Source organism: Scomber japonicus, chromosome 24 (assembly GCF_027409825.1).
Source record: "Scomber japonicus isolate fScoJap1 chromosome 24, fScoJap1.pri, whole genome shotgun sequence".
Classification (NCBI taxonomy): Eukaryota; Metazoa; Chordata; class Actinopteri; order Scombriformes; family Scombridae; genus Scomber; species Scomber japonicus.
Genome location: NC_070601.1, coordinates 7,885,072 through 7,904,980, shown reverse-complemented (window position 1 = coordinate 7,904,980; position 19,909 = coordinate 7,885,072). Strand labels below are relative to the sequence as shown.

Here is a 19,909-nt window from a genome sequence, read left to right as displayed (position 1 = left end):
CTCTAGTTACCCTCTCTGACTTGGATGTCAAACTCCAAGTTACTCTGACATTTCTCTCTTGGTAACTGGTAGAGTAGTTTTGTGGTGATGGTGAAGTTTAGCTTGTTTTGTTGTGCACAGTCCTTCATTTTCTAACTTTTCACTGAGTGACAGAGATTAATGATCAGAAAAGCACTTCATTTCAAGTAAACTGATGCATTAAACTCTGGTTCCCTTTGTTTCCCGGTCAGTGTTAGAGACTCCGTGTGGGACGCTTCAAGACATTGCTTTTTAAAACGGATTTCGTGGTTACTCTCAGTCACGCAAGAATCCGTGTATGGTTCTTTCACCACTACACATGAGTAGTAGCCCACAGGTGGTGATTAAGCAGGATTTCTTTTATTTTAGTCTATATTTAGGTTTTTAGGGAAATCCAAATTGCCCTCTAGGAAAAGTACCTGTACATATGATGCAGGTAAAGGCATTCTTCACAGCTGCAGCCCGATTGTCATTGAGACAAACTGTCGTGTGCGGGTTGGTCTGCATAAACTGCACAAGGTCTTTTAAGGTCCTGGAGACAGACCAGTGGTTCTTAACCTGGGTTCGATCGAACCCTAGGGGTTCGGTGAGTCGGTCTCAGGGGTTCGGCAGAGCCTCATTTTTTTTGAAAATGACATGAGAGTGGCACTTGCCAAGGTGAAGCCACGCATATCTGAACTGGTCTCTCAAAGGCAACAGCAGAAGTCACACTGATTTGCAGGTATGTAATTTGTTGTGAGTTTATGCATTGTGTTGGTTTTGTTCTTTGAACAAGGTGATGTTCATGCACGGCTCATTTTGTGCACCAGTAAAAAAACATATCTATGTCTTGAATTTGAAAAAAAATCATATTTTATTTTTCACTAAAGAGGGGTTCGGTGAATGCGCATATGAAACTGGTGGGGTTCGGTACCTCCAACAAGGTTAAGAACCGCTGCTATAGACCCTGGTTTTTATTTCCAAAACAGAAAAACGCAGTTTTTTCATTTTCGGTTTTTTGTTTTGGTTTAAAATCTGGAAAAACTGACCCATTTGCTTGTTTTTCTGATTTTGTTTTGAAACGGAATAATGAAAGAACGAACCATACACGAATTTGCAAGGTACCAAAATTTTATTTAACTGAAATCTGTACACAGTAGTACTGACATAATTCTAGCTGAAACCCGTGTAGATAAGGTCCTCTTACCAAATGGATTGAATTTTCTTTTAAAATAGCTGCAGTTTTCAACGTGGCATGACTTTCACTCCTTTTAATACTTTTCTTGGCAATATATATTGTGTGAAATGAGAGATGTATTTCACTGAGTAGTTTCACACAAAACAAAAACTTCAGAAAGCGTTACGTAACGTTACTTCTCATGTTTACAACCAAGAGTTATGTTAGGATACCTGGTGAGAGCCTATAAACCACTCGTTTGACCATTTCCCTTCCGTTACCTTTCCCACTATGTTGCCTAAAGCCGTGTTCACACCAAGAGCGTTGGACGCGATTTTGCGTCGAGATTACATGTAAAGTCAATGCAAACACGCGATTGACTGCTTTGCGGCGCGATACACGCGTCACACGCGACGCGATGGACGCGATGCTGCGAAAATCGCTTCAACGCTCGAGTTGAAAATATTGAACTTTTGCAGCGACATCGCGTGACGCCATTCCGCAGCAGCCTATCAGCGTTGAGATTCTCCTGACGTCGCTGACGTCACTGACGTCGCCGTCCTGGATCACTCTTCTACAAGATGGAGGACAAATTGATTATTGCCGTTACAGCTCACCCCGTGCTTTACGACACGTCCTGTCTCCTTTACCGGGATCGGTATAAAAAGGAGCAGGCGTGGAGTAAAGTAAGCGAGGTGGCTGGATTACCTGGTAAGTTCTGTAAATATGTATTTGTTGCGTGTTTGCAGCTATTGGTTAGCATTAGCATAGCCCCAGTTAGCGTAGCTGGCTTTCCCGGCATAAAGTTACTGGTTTACTAGATTCAACAGTTAATGTACGTGTGTTCTTGTCAGTTGATGTGTGTCGCAGGAAATGGAAGAGCCTCAGGGACACTTATATGAGGGAGAGGAGGAAGGTGACAGAGACGAGGAGTGGGTCAGCAGCAGGGACAGCGAAGAAGTGGAAGTACTTCGCGGTCCTGTCTTTCCTCGACCCCTTTGTTGCCCCCCGTGAAACAAGCGGGAACATGGGGGCAGGGGTCGAGGAAGATGGGGCCGTGGAGTACAGTGTAGGGTCCATGGAGGACGAGGGAGAGACAGCAGGCTCATCAGGGATTACCATCGGAGGTTTGTTGATGAATGAACACACACACAGAAACGACATGGAAACTAGTTTATGTATAAAATGATAACTGACTTGTATTGATGTGTCAGTACAGATACTTTTTTCACAGCCTGCACTAAAAAAATGTCAAAATAACTAATCTGTACTCTCACCTATACCAAACCTACAAGTTAAAATGTGAAGAATGAAGGGCACTAAAACATCATTTGCTTTAAAGTGTTGTGGAGGATAGATATTGCTATGGCTAGAACAGTATGTTGTATTAAATGACTGCATCTGTAAAATGCTTTATGTGCTGTAATTGTTAGAATAACCTAGTCCTAGTCAATTAATATACTGTATGAACAAAAAAAACTAAGACATGTTTGTCACTACTACAGCCCAAGCAGATTCTGACATTGAGCCAGAGTCTGCTGGTGCTCCCCCTGATGATGGTCCAGCTGTCTCTCCCACTGCTGTCTCTGCTGCTTCCCCTGCTGCTTCAGTGCCAAGAGGTATGTACAAGACATATTTAAGATAGTTTAATAGATAATTAATTTAAGATATTTAAACAAATATTAATTTGGATATTGAGTTACTTCTAACTATTGCATTTTTTGGACAGTAGTAGTTTCATAAACTGTTTTTTCTATTTCATACAGCGACAAAGAGGTCCAGGAAGAGAGCCAGGGAGGAGGAAAACTCCGCCGACTCCAACAACAGACGGGCGGAGTTGGAGACTCTCGTCCTGGACACCCTGAACGGCCTGAAGCAGCAAGCTCAGCAAGCTCAACCTGCTCCCCAGCCTCCCCCCTCAGAGGATGAATTATTCCTCAAAAGCCTGGTTCCTTCCCTGGAGAGGTTGTCACCCCAAAGGAAGGCATTTGTAAAATTTCAAATTCATAAACTTATTTATGAAGCCAGCACTGTTGTGCTCAATTTGGAACCTGCCGAGTAGCTATTTAGCAATGGGGCAGCAATCACTGCAGGGAACGTATCAGACTTTTGAGGAATCATTCATTTTGTTCATATGTGTCCCTGAGGCTCTTCCATATGTTATTTATTTTTTATTGTTTTTGTACATATATATTTTTTATTTTTTTTTATGACAATTTAATTAATAAAATATAAAAATCTCAGCTGTCTTTCGTCTACTCTTACCTACAGTGAACATTCTCACCAGACTTCAGATATTTGTTGCACACCCACATTGTGTACTGTAAACTTTGATTCAAGCTGTGCAGAGGTTATTCACATAAACTAAACAACTTATTTTAACCTCTTAAAACACACTGTTCCATCTACGGGACGGGTCAGAGGTTGGGAGGTAGCCACAGCATTATGTGGGACACTGACTAATCATTTACAGGACAAAACAATACCAAATAATATCAGATGGAACCACTGATATGATAGTTAGCATATTTATCATGTCATGCACATTTTATGTTTATTGTATTGTTGCAGACATGCCAAATTAAAGCATTATTATCTCACAATATGATATGAATTCATGAACACCTGCATATTATTTTTGGTGCTTATATACATCACATTTTTATTTCTGTGTCAATATATAGTATTACTGCAGGATGTTTGTTCAATAGCGATGTGTGGGTGGCTCTTAAAAGAGCCGTTGGGGGAATGCTTGTGCATTAAACGCTGGGTTGCCATGGGACCGCTCCCTCTGCGGAGAAGTACTCTGCAAAGGTCTCCCGAACCCGGACGGCCTCTCTTGCAGCGTTGTTTGCTGCAAGTCTTCCCAGACCTGGCAGCGGCTCCACCTCACAAGCTGGTAGGTTGCCCATCGTCCCAGGCGTGGTCTTCCGCAGGAAGTTGTGCAGCACACATGTCGCCTTCACACACTTCTCTGCAACCTGTGTACGGACCTCCAGGGAACGCCGGTACATCCTCCACTGGGCTGCCAGGATGCCAAAGGCATTCTCAACCACCAGCCGTGCCCGGGACAGCCGGTAGTTGAAGATCCGGCGGTCTCTGGGAAGGGTGCGCCCGGGGAATGGCCTCATGAGGTTTCTCCGGAGTGGAAAGGCCTCATCGGCAACCAAGACGTGTGGCTGGGGTCCTCTGTGGTCAGCTCCTGGTAACGGCCGGTCAGCAGGCAGATGAAGGGTGCCAGAGCGGAGTGCTCTACCAAAAGCCGAGTTGGCCAGGATACCGCCGTCGCTCGTCCTTCCGTAGCCCCCGACATCAATGACCCTGAAACAATACTGGGCATCGACAACAGCCAGGAGGACGATGGAGAATGTCCCCTTATAATTAAAAAATTGGGACCCGGAGTTGGCAGGGGCTTGAATGGCGACATGCTTCCCATCCACAGCTCCACAGCAGAGAGGAAAATTCCACCGCTCCTCAAACCCCTCTGCGATGGACCTCCACTCCTCTGTGGTGGGCACAGCCATGAACTCCCCCACGAGGCAGTCCCAGATAGCGGACACCACATCAGCCACGATCATGGACACAGTGGAGACCCCAACACGGAAGCTGTTGGCGATGGTCCTGTAGGAGTCACCAGTGGCCAGGTATCTGCATCATAGAAAACATTAAATTAAGCTGAGTTGTAGCATGCAGTGATACTTTATGTGGCAGTTTATATTTTATAGTATATATTTTATTTAGATCAGAAAATACACAAATACATAGGCCTACAGCATGCATCAAATCCATACTCAAGACTCAAAATACAAAACATATTATTGTGTATTTTTAAAGGATTAAACTACAATCAATGGCTTTTTAAGAGAGTTATGAGAAAGTCACCTATCAACACGGTAACCAGTTAAACCGAAACACCGGCTGTGAAGCAACATTTCTCAGCAAAGCAGCAGCAGCTAAATCTCTCCGTCAGGATAAAGTGAATATTTATTGATTTTAACACAACAATACACAGCTACTCACCGGAGACAGATGGACAGGCGCTCCGCAGCTGAAATGGAGCGCCTGTAGTTGGTGTCCTGCCTGGAAATCCTGGCGCCAACCCTCGCTAGCAAGTCCTCAAATTGAGCTACGTTCAGCCTGAAGTACCGCTGGAAACGGCCATCATCCAAACGGAGCTCCTGAATGAGCCGGTGGTACTCGCCGAGCTCTGTGCGCCTCCGGAGGATAGTATGCACCCAGAAACGACGGCGGCGGTTGACCCTCCGACGGGTGTCGGACGTCCAAAGTAGGTACAGCGCAGCGATGGTGGTAAACGTTGTTATCTCGTCCATGGTTGAAGAGAAAAGAAAGCAATGTTGCTGTGTCGTCAAAATGGGCGGGCTCGCGATGGCGCGATGACGCGATGACGCGAATGTACACAAAATGGTCACGCTTCAAAACTTGAGCGACAGCGCGACAGATTTTCATTTGTCGCGCCGCAAAATCGCGTCCAACGCTCTTGGTGTGAACACGGCTTTACAGTGCCGCCAGCCTAAAAAAGCTTGTTGCATTGGCCGGGAATCGAACCCGGGCCTCCCGCGTGGCAGGCGAGAATTCTACCACTGAACCACCAATGCTTACATACACAACTTTGGTTCCCACTGTGGCGAATGACTATTTTTCCCTCAGTTCCATCCTACAGTAGTTTCTTTCTCGTGTGGTATGAGTTGGAAATGTCTCATAGAGCAGAGTAGTTTGGTGTTTATTTGGTATAAAGGTTGAGTTTCATGCATTATGCTTGGTCTTCCTTTACTGGCTGGTGGAGCTCTCATGTATTTAAAGCTGTAGTTGGTAACTTTGAGGAGAGAGAGGACTTAGCATCAAATTTAAAGAAGTACAACTTTCAGATCCCTCCCCCTCCCTCTCCACTGCACTCCTGCCCTACCTCCTATGTCCCTCCCCCAGAAGAGGCTGACGTGCGCTCGACGCCACGTGCACGCGGTGGTGCTGGTTAGGTCAACTGGGAGCACCTGGCTTCGGCCTAATTCCTAGTTATTTGACTTGGTTGTTATTATTAATCTTGTTTTGTTATAAAATGTATTTATAAGTTTTCACATTTCTGTGTATCTCCACCATTTTGTCATGGCACACAAGCCGGGTCATGACAACGTGAGGGCTCGTCTGGGATTTGAACCTGAGACTTCTCGCACCCAAAGTGAGAATCATACCCCTAGACGTATGCACTGCTGCACATTGAACGAGGACTGTAGCTAAGACAAAGTCATTCGGCTAACCTTTAAGTGCTAAACAGTCGTCGAGCAAAATTGAACTTCATCGATCGCGGATAGTTTGCCAGAAAATACTCAGCGGAAGTCAAGCTAGGATCAAACCCTGTGTTTAGACATGGAGTTTTTTACAAAGAGCTATACTGATGTATGAGCCAACTAACTTTTCTTTCCTCCACGGTGGTAAAAACGGTTGTGTCATAGTGGCATGCATTAGCTAATGTTAGCTGCCAGCCCAGCAGTGTGCTACTGACCGTGGGAAGGACTTCACATCTAATTCAACTTTGTTAATGACAATGTCGTTCATACATTTTGCAACAGGTAGACCTTTTGCAAGCATGACGCCGCAGCAAAAACCATATGAAATTTAGAAACTTTGCCGATATTTGCCGAGGTGTAGTTTGTCTTTTTGACTCGTGTTTTCCGAAAAACGAAGTCACCCCAGTGCTTGGAAACTGTCAAACCCCCGCTACCGACCGACCATGTTGGATCATACAGAATAACACCAGAGTTGGACAGGAACAGGAGACGAGCTTAAAGTCGTGCATTTTTGATCCATATTTTTGTTCTTATGTGAACAGTAGGAACACACAAGGAAAAATTGGGCCCGATTCTGTTTAGCATGTACATTAATGACTTACACTCAGTTTGTCCATGTGTTACGTTCGAATGTAAGCAGATGACACTGTTCTTCATGTACATGCAAAAAACAAAGAACGGGCTGCAACTAAACTCACTGCAGCATTGGTCCATGTCTGTGACTGGCTAAAAAAACTCATCTTTACACTTGAATATATATAAAACAGTTTGTATGTTCCTCTCCCAGAAATCATCAATCACAGCATCCTGATGTTTTTATTGAAGGCCATAAGCTCATGGCTGTATCTGATTTTAAATATCTTGGCATCATTTTGGATTGCAATTTAACTTTTAAAAAACAAGTCAAAAAGGTGGCTCATACTATTACATTTAACTTGGCTAACTTTTGACATGTGAGGCCGTATCTGACCACAGAGGCTGCCAAACTTTTTATGCAAGTAAATAAAAAAAAAGAGCAAATGCCAGTCTGAATGCCACCAAAATCCTCTTCCTTATGTGACGCACCCTGCTCAAATTTGCTCAAAACAGAATAAAAACCATTGTTTTTCCTATCAGAGTTAAAAAGGGGAGGGGCCAAAAGCTCCAACATCTCCTCGTTAGTATAGTGGTAAGTATCCCCGCCTGTCACGCGGGAGACCGGGGTTCGATTCCCCGACGGGGAGTGCACATTCTTTTTATCCACTTACTCGATATATAACTGTCTTTAAACATTTTCATACAACTCACTTGGTTCTGTTTTTATTTCCAACTGTGGTATTTTACTATTTTTCTGTCCGTTCCTTCCTTCCACAGTGCTTTACCCTGTGATACCTCCTCTAATATGTCTCTTCTTTCTGGTGTGGTATGACTTAAAGTTCAATTTATGGTCGTTCAAAGCAAGCTGTTATGGCATGTTGTCCAACCAGGAAATCAGAAATCAAATGCATTTATAGTCATTCCTAATGGCCTCATTCAAAGGCAGAGTGAAAGCAGGCTGTCACAGGAGAAGAAGGAGGGGGGAGATGAAGATCATTTTCAGACAGCACATATTTTCCAGCAGTGTCTCCTGGAAGACATTAATAGTGTTACACTTGGCTGTTCACAGTAAAAGAGATAAAAATAGTGGTGTCATGAATGAAAAAGGAGAGTTAGAGGAGAAATTCAAAGTTTGGCTCCTTTCTCACGTCCACATTGCTGGCAAATTACTGTGTGAAGTGGGCGTGAATGTTGGCTTGCCTTTAGAAAAGGCACAGGAATGGCCATGCACACCCTCCCCCAAAATCAAATGTTGGAAAGGTGTGGGGGAGGGGGTTTAAAGGGCTTTTTCCACCATCTAACAAGCATGTCTCAAGGACTATACAGCTACCCTTAATACTGCAGTAAACAGCAAGAATAAAAGAGGTTGAGAGTAATCAAAATGTTCCAGGAATTATAATAAATTTCAAGGAAAGGAAGTTCTTGTAGAAAATTCACAGTACAAGATCACCAAAAGTGAAAAAGTATTCCTAAAGAAAAGTTAAAAGCTGATTGCATTGGCCGGGAATCGAACCCGGGCCTCCCGCGTGGCAGGCGAGAATTCTACCACTGAACCACCAATGCAGACATGCTGAAGAAATTTTTGGTACTGGGGTCTTGATCGATTTTCTCTTGCTTTCTCCCATGGACTGTCGAAAAGAAATGGACGTATCATCCGTGACGTCACCCATTGGTTTGTGGACTGCTGCTCGGAAGCCAATAGTTTCGGATCTAGGCACCGCCATCTTGAAAATTTCAGGTGCATGCCAGGAAAAAAACTAAAACTACTTATATGGGCATGGCGGAGCCATGGACAGAGCAGGGAGGTTGCGATAGGTTGCGAGTGCTGGATCTCGAGGACATAGGGCAATCAACCTGTCAATCACGACATAGCCACGCCCTAATGCATACCCTGCTTTATCGTCAAATATAAAATCAGGGAGGCCAAAATGTCACAAATGAACATCATACTGCATTGAAGAAGGCTTTAAACTAGCGATTGAGACCATGAACACATTTTGAAAACGTTTACTGAGGTTAGACAGCAAGTGAGAAGTTGGTGAATTCTCCATTGACTTGTACAGAGATGGAAGTCCTTTCCACACCAAAACGGTCGTCACTTAGTGGCCTTTTGATAGAATGCAGTTCTAAGTTACTTCCGCGTTGGCCTCATTTCAGAGGACCGGAACTCCCCGCCTGCTTTCACCATAACTTAATCTTCTAAGTTGAAACTCTTCTTTTTGGTGTGATATCTTGAACGTTCTGTGGTTCTTGACAGAGGAAGATGGGTGTTGGCTGTGATCTGCATTTCTGTGGTTCGAAGCCAAATGTCAGTCATCCTTTTTCAGATGTGCATCAGCTCTTTCAAAGACACAAGATAAGGAAGGCAGCAGGCCCAGATGCCGAGCCAGACTCCTGAAAACCTGCGCTGACTAGCTGTCACACATCATCACACAGATCTTGAACAAATCACTGGAGCGTTGTGAAGTAACCCCCTAATTCAAATGCTCCATGATCATATTGGTCCCATGGAATACCGCCATCAATGGAGTGAAGGACATCGGACACTTTACCCTGGTCATGAAGTCCTATGAGAGACTGCACTACACCGGCTGTGCAATCCTTTCTGGGTCTACAATCTTCCAGTACCTTAAGCAGCAGTCCAACCTCATCATAGTCATCACAGAACACTGTTGTTACTCTGTGTAAGTACACTGAGACCTACGAGACCAGATTCAAAACCAGTCAGTTTGGAGAAACCGGTCTTCTTCCTTGTGTGAAACATTATGTTTGCTCAAAACACAGCAAGACACAAACGTTTTGCATGTTAGGATGACTGAAAGCAACCATAAGCTTACTTGTAGCATACTTTGTCAGCGAGTGGTAATTCAAAGAGCTTTCCAAACAACTCCCACCATTAACAATGGTTCCTATCAGTTAAAAAGGGGAGGAGCTACCCACTCTAACATCTCCTCGTTAGTATAGTGGTAAGTATCCCCGCCTGTCACGCGGGAGACCGGGGTTCGATTCCCCGACGGGGAGTGCACATCCTTTTTTCTTTTTTTTTTAATCCACTCAATCAAGTACACGTCTTTCTTGAAACATTAAGAATATCTTCACAAATGTCTTACTAATGGCCTCAATTTATTAATAAACATCCTTGATACAATGTGCCTTTAATTTATGTGAACACACAGGAAATGTCACTAGGAAAAAGCCTCTACACACTTTACAGCTTCTTCTCTGCACTAGTATTCAAGGTAGTGACTGCACAAGTGTATCAAGCAACAAATCATTTCAAATTAACCTGTACAAGCAGCAAAACACCTGCCCCGTGTGAGGCTCGAACTCACGACCTTCAGATTATGAGACTGACGCGCTGCCTACTGCGCCAACGAGGCCCACAAACCTTTACTAACGAAAGAATAAAATGCACAATACCTTTTATGCAACATGAATGAATATTGCTAGTTGTCTTGAACACAGGAATGCACCTGAATCCTGCAAAAAAAAAAAAAACTGATGTGGACAAACCCGGTACACAACTGTGGCCAACATAGTGCTGTACTTGTGCTGTGTTGCTGATTTTGGCCATTTATATACATAAATTTAGCGATTGTTATATTAAAATCTCACAAGGTCCAAGATTTAGTTTAACAAACAATACATTCAAATTTAAAAGTGAAAAAAGGGTGTTGCATTGGCCGGGAATCGAACCCGGGCCTCCCGCGTGGCAGGCGAGAATTCTACCACTGAACCACCAATGCTCACATATGACCTTCTATAGCCCCTGTGTTTAAATAAGACTCTCTTCACAGACACACAATGACTATGACTATGGACAAGACGACAGAAATTGCACAACCCCACACATAACCCACAATTACATCAAATCTATCAGAAAATAGGGTGCTTTTGCTTCCGCAGAGTCTAATGTTAACTTGTTGTACACAGATGACAACATGAAAAGTTCGGTTTAGAACCTGCTCTATGTGTAAAGTGCCTTGAGATGACTTTGTTGTGATTTGGCGCTATACAAATAAAGATTGATATATCTCAACCACTTCTACCTATGCTAATATATGTATGGCTTGTGAATCAATGGCTACAACATATACACTGAAGTACAGAGCGAAAAGTAGAGTCTTCACAGACACACAATGACTGTGACTATCGACAAGACGACAGATATTGCAACCCCACAATTACGTCAAATCTATCAGAAAATACGGTGCTTTTGCTTCTGCAGAGTCTAATGTTAACTTGTTGTACACAGAAGACAACATGAAGCGAGGCCGGCTCTACGCAGGGGCAAGAGGGGGCAGAGCCCCCTCAAATCTAAATTTTGGAAGTTGAGAAAGCACATTTTAATATACTAACAAAATTAATATACATTACAAGTTGACAAAATAATCTGCAGTAGCGGAAAAATCCGCCAAAAAAGGGACACACACGATGGCCTCCAGTGTCGGCTTCCCTCTCATCTCTCTGTCTCTCATTCCCTCCGCTGTGCGTACACAGCGCAGCGCACACACACACACCCGCACACACCCCTCAGACCTCAGAAAACATCCAATCACTGTTGCATTATGCAAATGAGCCACGACGTAGCCTGACAGTTGGTGTCAGGTTTCAGCACAGCTTCGAAGGAGTAGCAGCGTTATAAGCACAGAGATGAGTGCCCACGTCCACTGCATGTGACAAACTGAAGACAAGTGACCTGTGTCTGACGGACCTCTACGTAAAGCCCCGCCCCAGGCTGTAGTTCTGTACTGTTTTTTTTATAATCACAGGCAGCGGTTGTTTTTTTGTTTTTTTAACAAAGCCAACTTACTTATTTTCTGCTCCAGCTTCCAGCAGCTCACAAAGAGAAAGTTAATGCTGTGTAATGCATCCGTTTTTCAGGGCTTTTAAAAAGTGTAGTGCTGCTCCTGCATGTAGTAGTAGCAATGATGCTACTACTAGTACAGCAGAGACAGCAGCTAGCACTGATTCTCCTGCACCAGCTCCCTCCATCCCCCCAACAAGTGCTCCCCCAAAGCAGCTTGCTCAGCTACCCAGTGACTTAAATGGCAATGCACCATCTCAGCCAATACTGGGTAGCTACCCAAAGCGTGCATTTGGTACAAAATTGAGATCATTCAATCCTGCCTGGTACCGCACACGACCATGGCTAGAGTATTCTGTGGTGCAAGACGCCTGCTTCTGTTTCCCCTGTCGGAAATATGGCAGCGCTGTTAATGAGAGGGATGTTGTTTTTACCTTAACTGGTTTTAACAACTGGAAAGCAGCACTTGATCGAGACAAGGGGCTACAGAGGCATGTGTCCAGCCACAACCATGTGCATGCTTCAACTGTATGGACTCAGCACAAAAGCAGAGAAGCTACAGGGGCATCTGTTGACTCCCTGTTTGTTGGTAAAACACAACTTGAAAAAAAAACATGACCATGTCAAGAGTGTGGGCAGTGCTGTTAAGTTACTCTGTGTAAATGAGTTGGGGCTCCGTGGGACTGCAGAAACTTTGAGGCATGATGCAGCTGATGACGACATTGCTTCAGGTCTCTTCCTAAAGCTGATGGAGTACACCTTAGAGAAGGATGAGAAGCTAGCAAGCATTGCTAAGGGTATCCCAAAGAATGCAAAATATACATCTAAGGATATCCAAAATGAAATTATAGAAACACTGGCAGACATGGTGCTTGGAGAGATCAGGAAAAAATATGAAAATGCAGATTCTGTGGGGTTCTTCCTCAAAAGTGATGGGACCAGAGACAGGTGCAATGTGGAAAATGTGTCTGTGATGATTCGCTTTGTCAGCAATTCCATGCCAGAGGAGCATCTTATTGGGTTGCTTGACTTGCATCAACTTGATGCAGAGTACATCACCTCTGAGATACTGACATACCTTTCTGATGCTGGCTACAGTGCTGACAACATACTTAGTCAGTGTTATGATGGGGTTTCTGTGATGAGTGGGGTAAGAGGTGGTGTACAAGCTCTGATTCAACAGAAGCTTGCTAGATATGTCCCATATATCCACTGCTACAACCACCAACTGCACCGAGTAGTTGTGCATGCCATGCAGAGTGAACCATGTGCAAAAAGATTTGTTGACCTTTCTAGTTCACTATACAAGTTTTTTTAGCACCACCATGTGTCCAAGAAATATGATGCACCCAATCTTAAAAGGCTGCTTGAAATCCGATGGACAAGCCACTATGAGGTGACAAGGTGCATTGTTGAAAATCAAGACCATATTCTCAGTATCCTATCTGAGATGACAGAGGATGATGCTGCTGCTGCAGTTGACCTGTGCACTGAGGCATCAGGCCTGCAATGTCAAATTAAGAGGCATCACTTCTTTGAGACTGGAAAGTTTCTAGTGCGGGCAGGCAGTACAGGCTCAGTCTGTGGACATGTGCAGTGCTTCTGAGGTTGTAGGTGCAGCACTGGAGTCGCTAAAAAAACATTCGGGAAGATGATTATTGGGCAGAGTTATCTCAGGTGGCGGCTGGAGATGATTCACATCCTCCAAAGAGAAGGAGAACAATGAGCAAACACCTTGGTCAAAGTGTTGTGCTCTCAACTGTGGGCCATACAGACTCTTACTGGGGATTTCCACTGGGTCCGTCAGCGGCGCGGAACGGCTGTGCTACGGTTTAGCTCCGTCCTCTGCCCGGCGTCAACTCACACCGGGAGCGTTACAGCAGCGGACCGGAGCATGCTCTGGTAGAGAAATCTGCCTTTTAAAATGACGTTGCACTGTTAATACAGTAATTACGGCAGCACAATCAAACCCGAACGAGTGTCTTTAGTCTACAGTAATTACTGTAGTAGCAGCACAACTAAATGGCCCGGTTTTGTTAACTTGCTCAATTTTGGTTGATTTGGTAATTTTCTTTGATTTATGTACTTATCCCATCTGTCAGTAGGCTACGTAGCTAGATGGAGTCTTTATCTGACTGTTTTATTCATGTTTGTTGCTGAAATACGATCGGGAGGCTGCACGGGTTGTTTTATTTTGAAAAACGGAAGTTTTATTTTGCTGATTCAGTGTCGGACTTCCTGTCTGGTGCAATCTGCTCTGTTGAGCTTGTCGCGAGTTGGCAACGGCTCCGTCAAAAATAGAAATGCTACCTATTGATAGCGCTGCGGCGCGGGAGCCGCTGCTGGGACGTTGCTGACACGCTGCTGAAACGTTCCCGGTGGAGATACTCTCATTGATTATAGTGTTACCTATCAGCTCCGGTGACCGCGGCGCAGCTGTAACGCGCTGCTGCCGGACTCAGTGGAAATTGGGCTTTATGATTCTGCCCTTAATCCCCATCAGTCTCTGAAAAGATCTCTGCTCAACATCCTTGACAGGGCCATTTCAGAAATGGAAACTAGATTTTCACAGAGAAATGTTGACCTGATGAAAGCCATATCTAGTCTTGCACCCAAATCTAGTGCATTTCTGGATTCAACCCAGTTGCACCCTGACTCTGGCTGTGCTGGCTGGCACAGTGGCACACAATGCAAGTCTGAAAAATGAAATCCTTGTAGCAAAACAGATGTTGCTCAAGAAATGTCCAAATGAAACAGACCTGTCCACTGTGTGTAAACACCTGCACGAATACAGGGAAGCCTTTCCTGAGTTGCATAAATTGTATGTAACAGCCCTGGTAATTGGTGTGTCTTCAGCAGCATGTGAGAGTTCCTTCTCCACATTGTCACGAGTTCTAACCCCCTACCGTTGCACCATGTTACACAAGAGAAAGAGGAATCTGGTGATTTTGGCCCATAAGTCCATAACAAATAACTTGGACATGGATGAATTTGTGAGAGTTTTTGCAAAAGGAAAAAGGAAACTGTTGTTGTAGAGTGGAGTGGAGAGAAAAAAGAGGAGTGAGAGAAATGTGTTTTTCGAGCTGTTAAATTGCCAACAAAAAACAAAAAAACAAAACAAACAAACAAACAAACAAAAATGTTCTGCTGTATATCTGTTGTGTTTTATAAAATAGTTTGAGAAAATGTTTTATTATTATTCATAAGACTACCTTTCAGTTTTGTAAATATTAACTATAGTGTGTGAAGTCCTACGTTAGGTTGAAATGTATTTGAGAATTAGGCCATCCAGTGAAGATAAATGTTATGTTGTTGGTTGACAAAATTTGGATGAAGGATGTTTTATTTTATTTCATTTTATTTTATTCATTTATCTTATTTTATTTTTCAGTTTCCCCCCCTGAGGGATTGCCACCTTATTGTGGTCAGGGGGTTTGCATGCCTCAGTTAGTCTTCAGGTGGGACACCCAAGTTGGACAGGTCTGAAGGCAGAGGCCTGACAAAGTGCAATCCACTTCTCCAGGTTGGGGTTGGACACATAGACCCCTTTCAATGAAGAAAGCATCGATACTATAAGCACAGAAAAAAAGTGCTGGAGCATGATGTGTACACATGATGCCCCCTTCACATTTCTGACTGCCCCCTCATATATGCCTGCCTAGAACCGGCCCTGACATGAACAGTTTGGTTTAGAACCTGCTCTGTGTAAAGTTCCTTGAGATGACTTTGTTGACATATCTCAAACACTTCTACCTATGCTAATATATGTATGGCTTGTGAATCAATGGCTACAACATATACACTGAAGTACAGAGCGAAAAGGAGTCGGGGGAAAAAAAGATTATGCGCCCAACGTGGGGCTCGAACCCACGACCCTGAGATTAAGAGTCTCATGCTCTACCGACTGAGCTAGCCGGGCCTGATGCAAGATGGAAAACCTTGAATTTTTAACTCATCTCCCAGCTGTATAACAATGGAAATTAAAATTACTGTCACCTTTTGTTACTACAATAACTATCATTCAGACTGTTGGATCCTCCAGAAAAACCGAACTTATTCAGTACATGAGCCGAGATGACACAGTAAACGAACATCATCAAAACAGAACAGTAGTAAATTGTGATTTAAATCCTTCCAAAAGTATATTCATATATCGATTTGCAACATCCTATACATACACAGCTTTCTACCAACAAAAAAAATTACCTCAAGCGTATTTATACATTATAAACCGATAAATAAACTGTAGTAAAAATAAGCAAAACATGTGCCCCGTGTGAGGCTCGAACTCACGACCTTCAGATTATGAGACTGACGCGCTGCCTACTGCGCCAACGAGGCTTCGGACATCTTCAATGATATAGCGAATATATAATAGTACTCAAAGTTCATCAATTCCGTTAGGGATTCACGTGGTAGCTTAAACTGTCCAGATTGCTAATCAACACTACTGTTTACAACACTTCCTGTCCTATCTTGCAAGCTGCAGTAAATAGCTTTCCGATCATTATACACGACTCTAAGCGTAAATTCATTTTGTTTGTAATACTTTAAATGCAGGATTGTTTTCCTTGTAATCAAGACAAGTCATTTTGATATCATGATATTGATAAACTACTTTCACTTGAGTAAAGGATCCTTCATCCAACACTGCAGGACATAGAATCTAATGGGTCACCAAATCCGTTGTAACACTGGATTTGCAATATACAGGCGGTGACCCTGTTACTTCTCGACACCATAACCGGTTATATTGGAAGAAATAAATGTGATGTGGGCGTAAACACAACGTTAACCACTAGCCTTAATTACCTATAATGCCCTAAAATTGAAAAACATTTATATGAACATACTGCTTGTGGTTTCTCTCTTTGTCCACTGGAGGGCTGCAGAGTGGTTTTCACTGCCCGCCTCTGAACTGGAGTTACCCCTGCATGACCTCTCCACCATCCTTAATCTGTACGGAAATTAACAGTGCGTATTTTTTTTTTCTAATTTATGTTACACAAGTATACAACAAAGATACCTTACAAGTCCCATCTTGATGCACTGAGTCCCATTTCAAGTATTTATTTGCTATCTGGAGTTCAGGAAAACCACTTCAAAAGTGTCCACAGGAGACATCAGTTTTCTGCTCAGATGCAGAAACCTTCAACCTAGCTTCAAATAGCTAACATCCAACTACACACGGTTAAAAAACAGTCATTAAATTAACATGTAGTTAAAAGTTCACTCACCAATTAGCCGCAACAACCTAGCTCACATTTTCCTCCGATGGTCAAACAAACTCTTGCGTCGCCATCAGGAATTGTTAAACTTCCTCTCGGATATTTGAGGCAAGCTTTGAAGCATAAACTTAACCAACAATGTAATAAATATAAGATAATATATGTGTGCATCCTTCATCAGCGTCGTCGATGCGTCGAAGTCACTGGAGACACTGAGGCGCCTTCAATTAAGGCAGCAGCCAGTAAGGAAGCGAAGTTACGATCACGTGATGTTCGCCTGACATTACATCACCGTGAAAGACTGCTCACACTCTGAGCACACTATTTAAAACACTATTTGCATCAGATAGTTACTTTTCAGGATATATTTTTAAGTTTTATGTGAAAACATTGGTTTACAAAGTACTATACACATTTATACACAACCACCAAAACAGGATAATCTGTAATTGGGGTTAATTTGCTGTCATTTTTGCCATCTGGGCTCATCCAAAGCGTCTTAAAACAAGTCTGAGTGGTCAAAGAATTGGAGAAATAAAAAAAATATGTATTTCTGTATCACACAATTATGCACGTTTTCTCTAATCTTTGTCATTATTATATGAAATGCTGCATAGGGTAACCCCTTCAGGACTAAAAATGTCTAAAACCATTTTTAGAGGGGAAAATGGTTTCATTTTCATGTCATAGTGTAAAAAACTGGGGAGAAACAAATCTAAACAAAAAAAAGTAAAGTTCCTCTAATGCATCTATAAAACAGTACATTTAAAGTGATGAGTTGGCTCACGTACAAACTCTCAAACCACAATAATTGTTTTTAGTTATGAAAAGAAATTCAAGATATGCACTGAAACTGAAAGCCATATTTAATAATTTAATTTCACCATGCATAAACCATATAGAAAATACTTTACAGCAATGACAATATAAAAAAAACACATTTCATGATGCCAAAAAAAAAAAAAAAAAAAAAATCAAGTGTCACAGATCACTGAAGGCTCACAAATTGTCATCGGGTTAGGCTGACGATAGTTAGTACATGGTTAAATCCACAGGGTTACATTTCACCCTGCGAGGAATGAACAAACTAAACTGTTAAGATAAAGAACACATGAAAAACATAATGAATAAACTTGTTAGAAAAATGTTGATGTTACTTTTGTTACATCCATTTAATTAATTTTTTTTTAACAATCCTAAACTCCATCTTGGTTTTAATGAAATAAATCTTAAATTCATGGCAGGTTGTCACTACTTTGCAAACAAAGCTAATAGTTAATCAGTGACCCCCGACAGAAATGGGGGTAGAAATGAATAAAGAGGTGTAAGGGATGGGGTATAGTGTGTATTAGCTGAGGTGGTGGGGAGGGGTTTACATGCAAAAGGCATCCTTTCCACACATCCAACCTTTTCAAAATGGCACTAGTTTAGAAAATAACATGGCAAATACACTCCTTCATATTACAAATGATTGGCATCATCGTCCCATGATTAATACTGCTTTCATCGCATCAGAGCACAGTCCAAACATCACAGCTAAACTCTCTATATGCGATGTTAAGCCAGTACCTGATCTTCAAATATCTGGAAGAATCTCAGTCATCTGTATGGCATCTGATTCAAATATCTGGAAAAATCTCAGTCATCTGTATGGCATCTGATTACGCTAACATCTGATTACGCTAACATTTATCTCACTTTATGTTTTTTTTTTGTTAGTTTTTTTTAAGCTGGCCGAGGTAAAAGAGAAAAAAACAAGTAAAAAATATGAACTAAAAAAGTGTAAGCATAAGTATTTCTCACATTTTCACAGTTGAATAACAGCGACAGCAGGCTGGGATATGTTTCATTTTTTTCTTTTTTCTATATCTTTTCAAACATGGCTTCAGAGTCAAAACACTGCCTCACTATCAAATAGCATATTTAATTGCAAACCCTGTTACCAAGTAATTACGGTAGAAAGATCTTCTTTGCTTTCATTTTTGGTATGGGATATTACATTACATTTTCAAATTGTGTTATCCCAAAAACCACTCTTAATCCCCGCTGTGAGTGTTTGAATTATCCTACTTAGTCTCTCTTATTTGCCTCAGTAGGAGGATCATTCAAACACTACCTTAGAATTATTTCAATTTACTTTCAATATGTTGAAATGCCTTCAAGCGAAACATTTCAATTTGTATTTTAACATCAGCTTAATTACAAATACTGCTTCACACGTGTTACAAACCAAAGCAAAAAACAAAAAAAAAATTTAACATAAAACACGGTTTTACATGTTCATCTTCCAAGTCACTTCCTCTCTTTGCCGTCTGGTGTGATGTACAACAGCTTGAAGCTGTGCAAATAAGATCTGTAATGAAAACCAGCCACTCGCAAAATGCTGGTAAATATTGGTTGTTTTCTGTAAAGTCTGTCGGCTCTAACGGCAAACAATCTGTGTTGAATTAGAAACAATTATTTGTTCTTTTGTGTTTAACCACGAACAACTCCCAAACCTTCAAAAGGGATCCCATGACACTGAATTGTAAGTTTTACTTCTAACTAACAAAGCTTAAGGGTATCGCCTTCAGAGGCAAAGCAGGCAGGTGGAGAAGTGAGAGAGTGCAGGATTGGTTCAAAGACAGCAAGGAAGAAAAAATTGAAAACCACTAAATTTACAGCTCTAACTGTTCTATTATTGGGTGTAATAAAATACACAGTAAGAAAACTGTTCTCCAGAGGGCCGCTGGGCATTGATTTTCTATGTTAGCCGCTGGAAGCCTATAGTGTTAAATTACTGTGTAGTTACACTTCACCCAGTGGTACAGAAGAGGGAGCT

General features: G+C 42.3%; 1 protein-coding gene and 8 non-coding genes across 9 annotated transcripts; 3 read left to right on the top strand and 6 right to left on the bottom strand.

Annotated features, from left to right (window-relative positions):
- The first annotated feature begins 1,755 nt into the window (after positions 1 to 1,755).
- Positions 1,756 to 3,236, top strand: LOC128354024 (transcription factor Adf-1-like). Its single transcript, XM_053314270.1, has 4 exons — positions 1,756 to 1,885; positions 2,029 to 2,301; positions 2,680 to 2,793; positions 2,941 to 3,236. Exons 1-4 carry the CDS (start codon positions 1,756 to 1,758, stop codon positions 3,234 to 3,236), a joined length of 813 nt encoding a protein of 270 aa, XP_053170245.1.
- A 2,483-nt stretch (positions 3,237 to 5,719) lies between these two features.
- On the bottom strand, positions 5,720 to 5,790 carry trnag-gcc (transfer RNA glycine (anticodon GCC)). Its single transcript has one exon. It is a non-coding gene; the product is annotated as a tRNA-Gly (tRNA).
- A 1,838-nt stretch (positions 5,791 to 7,628) lies between these two features.
- Positions 7,629 to 7,700, top strand: trnad-guc (transfer RNA aspartic acid (anticodon GUC)). Its single transcript has one exon. It is a non-coding gene; the product is annotated as a tRNA-Asp (tRNA).
- An 845-nt stretch (positions 7,701 to 8,545) lies between these two features.
- On the bottom strand, positions 8,546 to 8,616 carry trnag-gcc (transfer RNA glycine (anticodon GCC)). Its single transcript has one exon. It is a non-coding gene; the product is annotated as a tRNA-Gly (tRNA).
- Positions 8,617 to 10,002: 1,386 nt separating this feature from the next.
- trnad-guc (transfer RNA aspartic acid (anticodon GUC)) lies at positions 10,003 to 10,074 on the top strand. Its single transcript has one exon. It is a non-coding gene; the product is annotated as a tRNA-Asp (tRNA).
- Positions 10,075 to 10,360: 286 nt separating this feature from the next.
- trnam-cau (transfer RNA methionine (anticodon CAU)) lies at positions 10,361 to 10,433 on the bottom strand. Its single transcript has one exon. It is a non-coding gene; the product is annotated as a tRNA-Met (tRNA).
- Positions 10,434 to 10,728: 295 nt separating this feature from the next.
- trnag-gcc (transfer RNA glycine (anticodon GCC)) lies at positions 10,729 to 10,799 on the bottom strand. Its single transcript has one exon. It is a non-coding gene; the product is annotated as a tRNA-Gly (tRNA).
- A 4,907-nt stretch (positions 10,800 to 15,706) lies between these two features.
- On the bottom strand, positions 15,707 to 15,779 carry trnak-cuu (transfer RNA lysine (anticodon CUU)). Its single transcript has one exon. It is a non-coding gene; the product is annotated as a tRNA-Lys (tRNA).
- A 349-nt stretch (positions 15,780 to 16,128) lies between these two features.
- trnam-cau (transfer RNA methionine (anticodon CAU)) lies at positions 16,129 to 16,201 on the bottom strand. Its single transcript has one exon. It is a non-coding gene; the product is annotated as a tRNA-Met (tRNA).
- Positions 16,202 to 19,909: the final 3,708 nt, after the last annotated feature.

Bases quoted from the DNA above. Each gene is read 5' to 3' on its own strand.
- LOC128354024 (XM_053314270.1), top strand. From the start codon at position 1,756: ATGGAGGACAAATTGATTATTGCCGTTACAGCTCACCCCGTGCTTTAC. The intron at 1,886-2,028 runs GTAAGTTCTGTA...TGTTCTTGTCAG, and splicing joins CGAGGTGGCTGGATTACCTG to TTGATGTGTGTCGCAGGAAA. The intron at 2,302-2,679 runs GTTTGTTGATGA...TCACTACTACAG, and splicing joins ATCAGGGATTACCATCGGAG to CCCAAGCAGATTCTGACATT.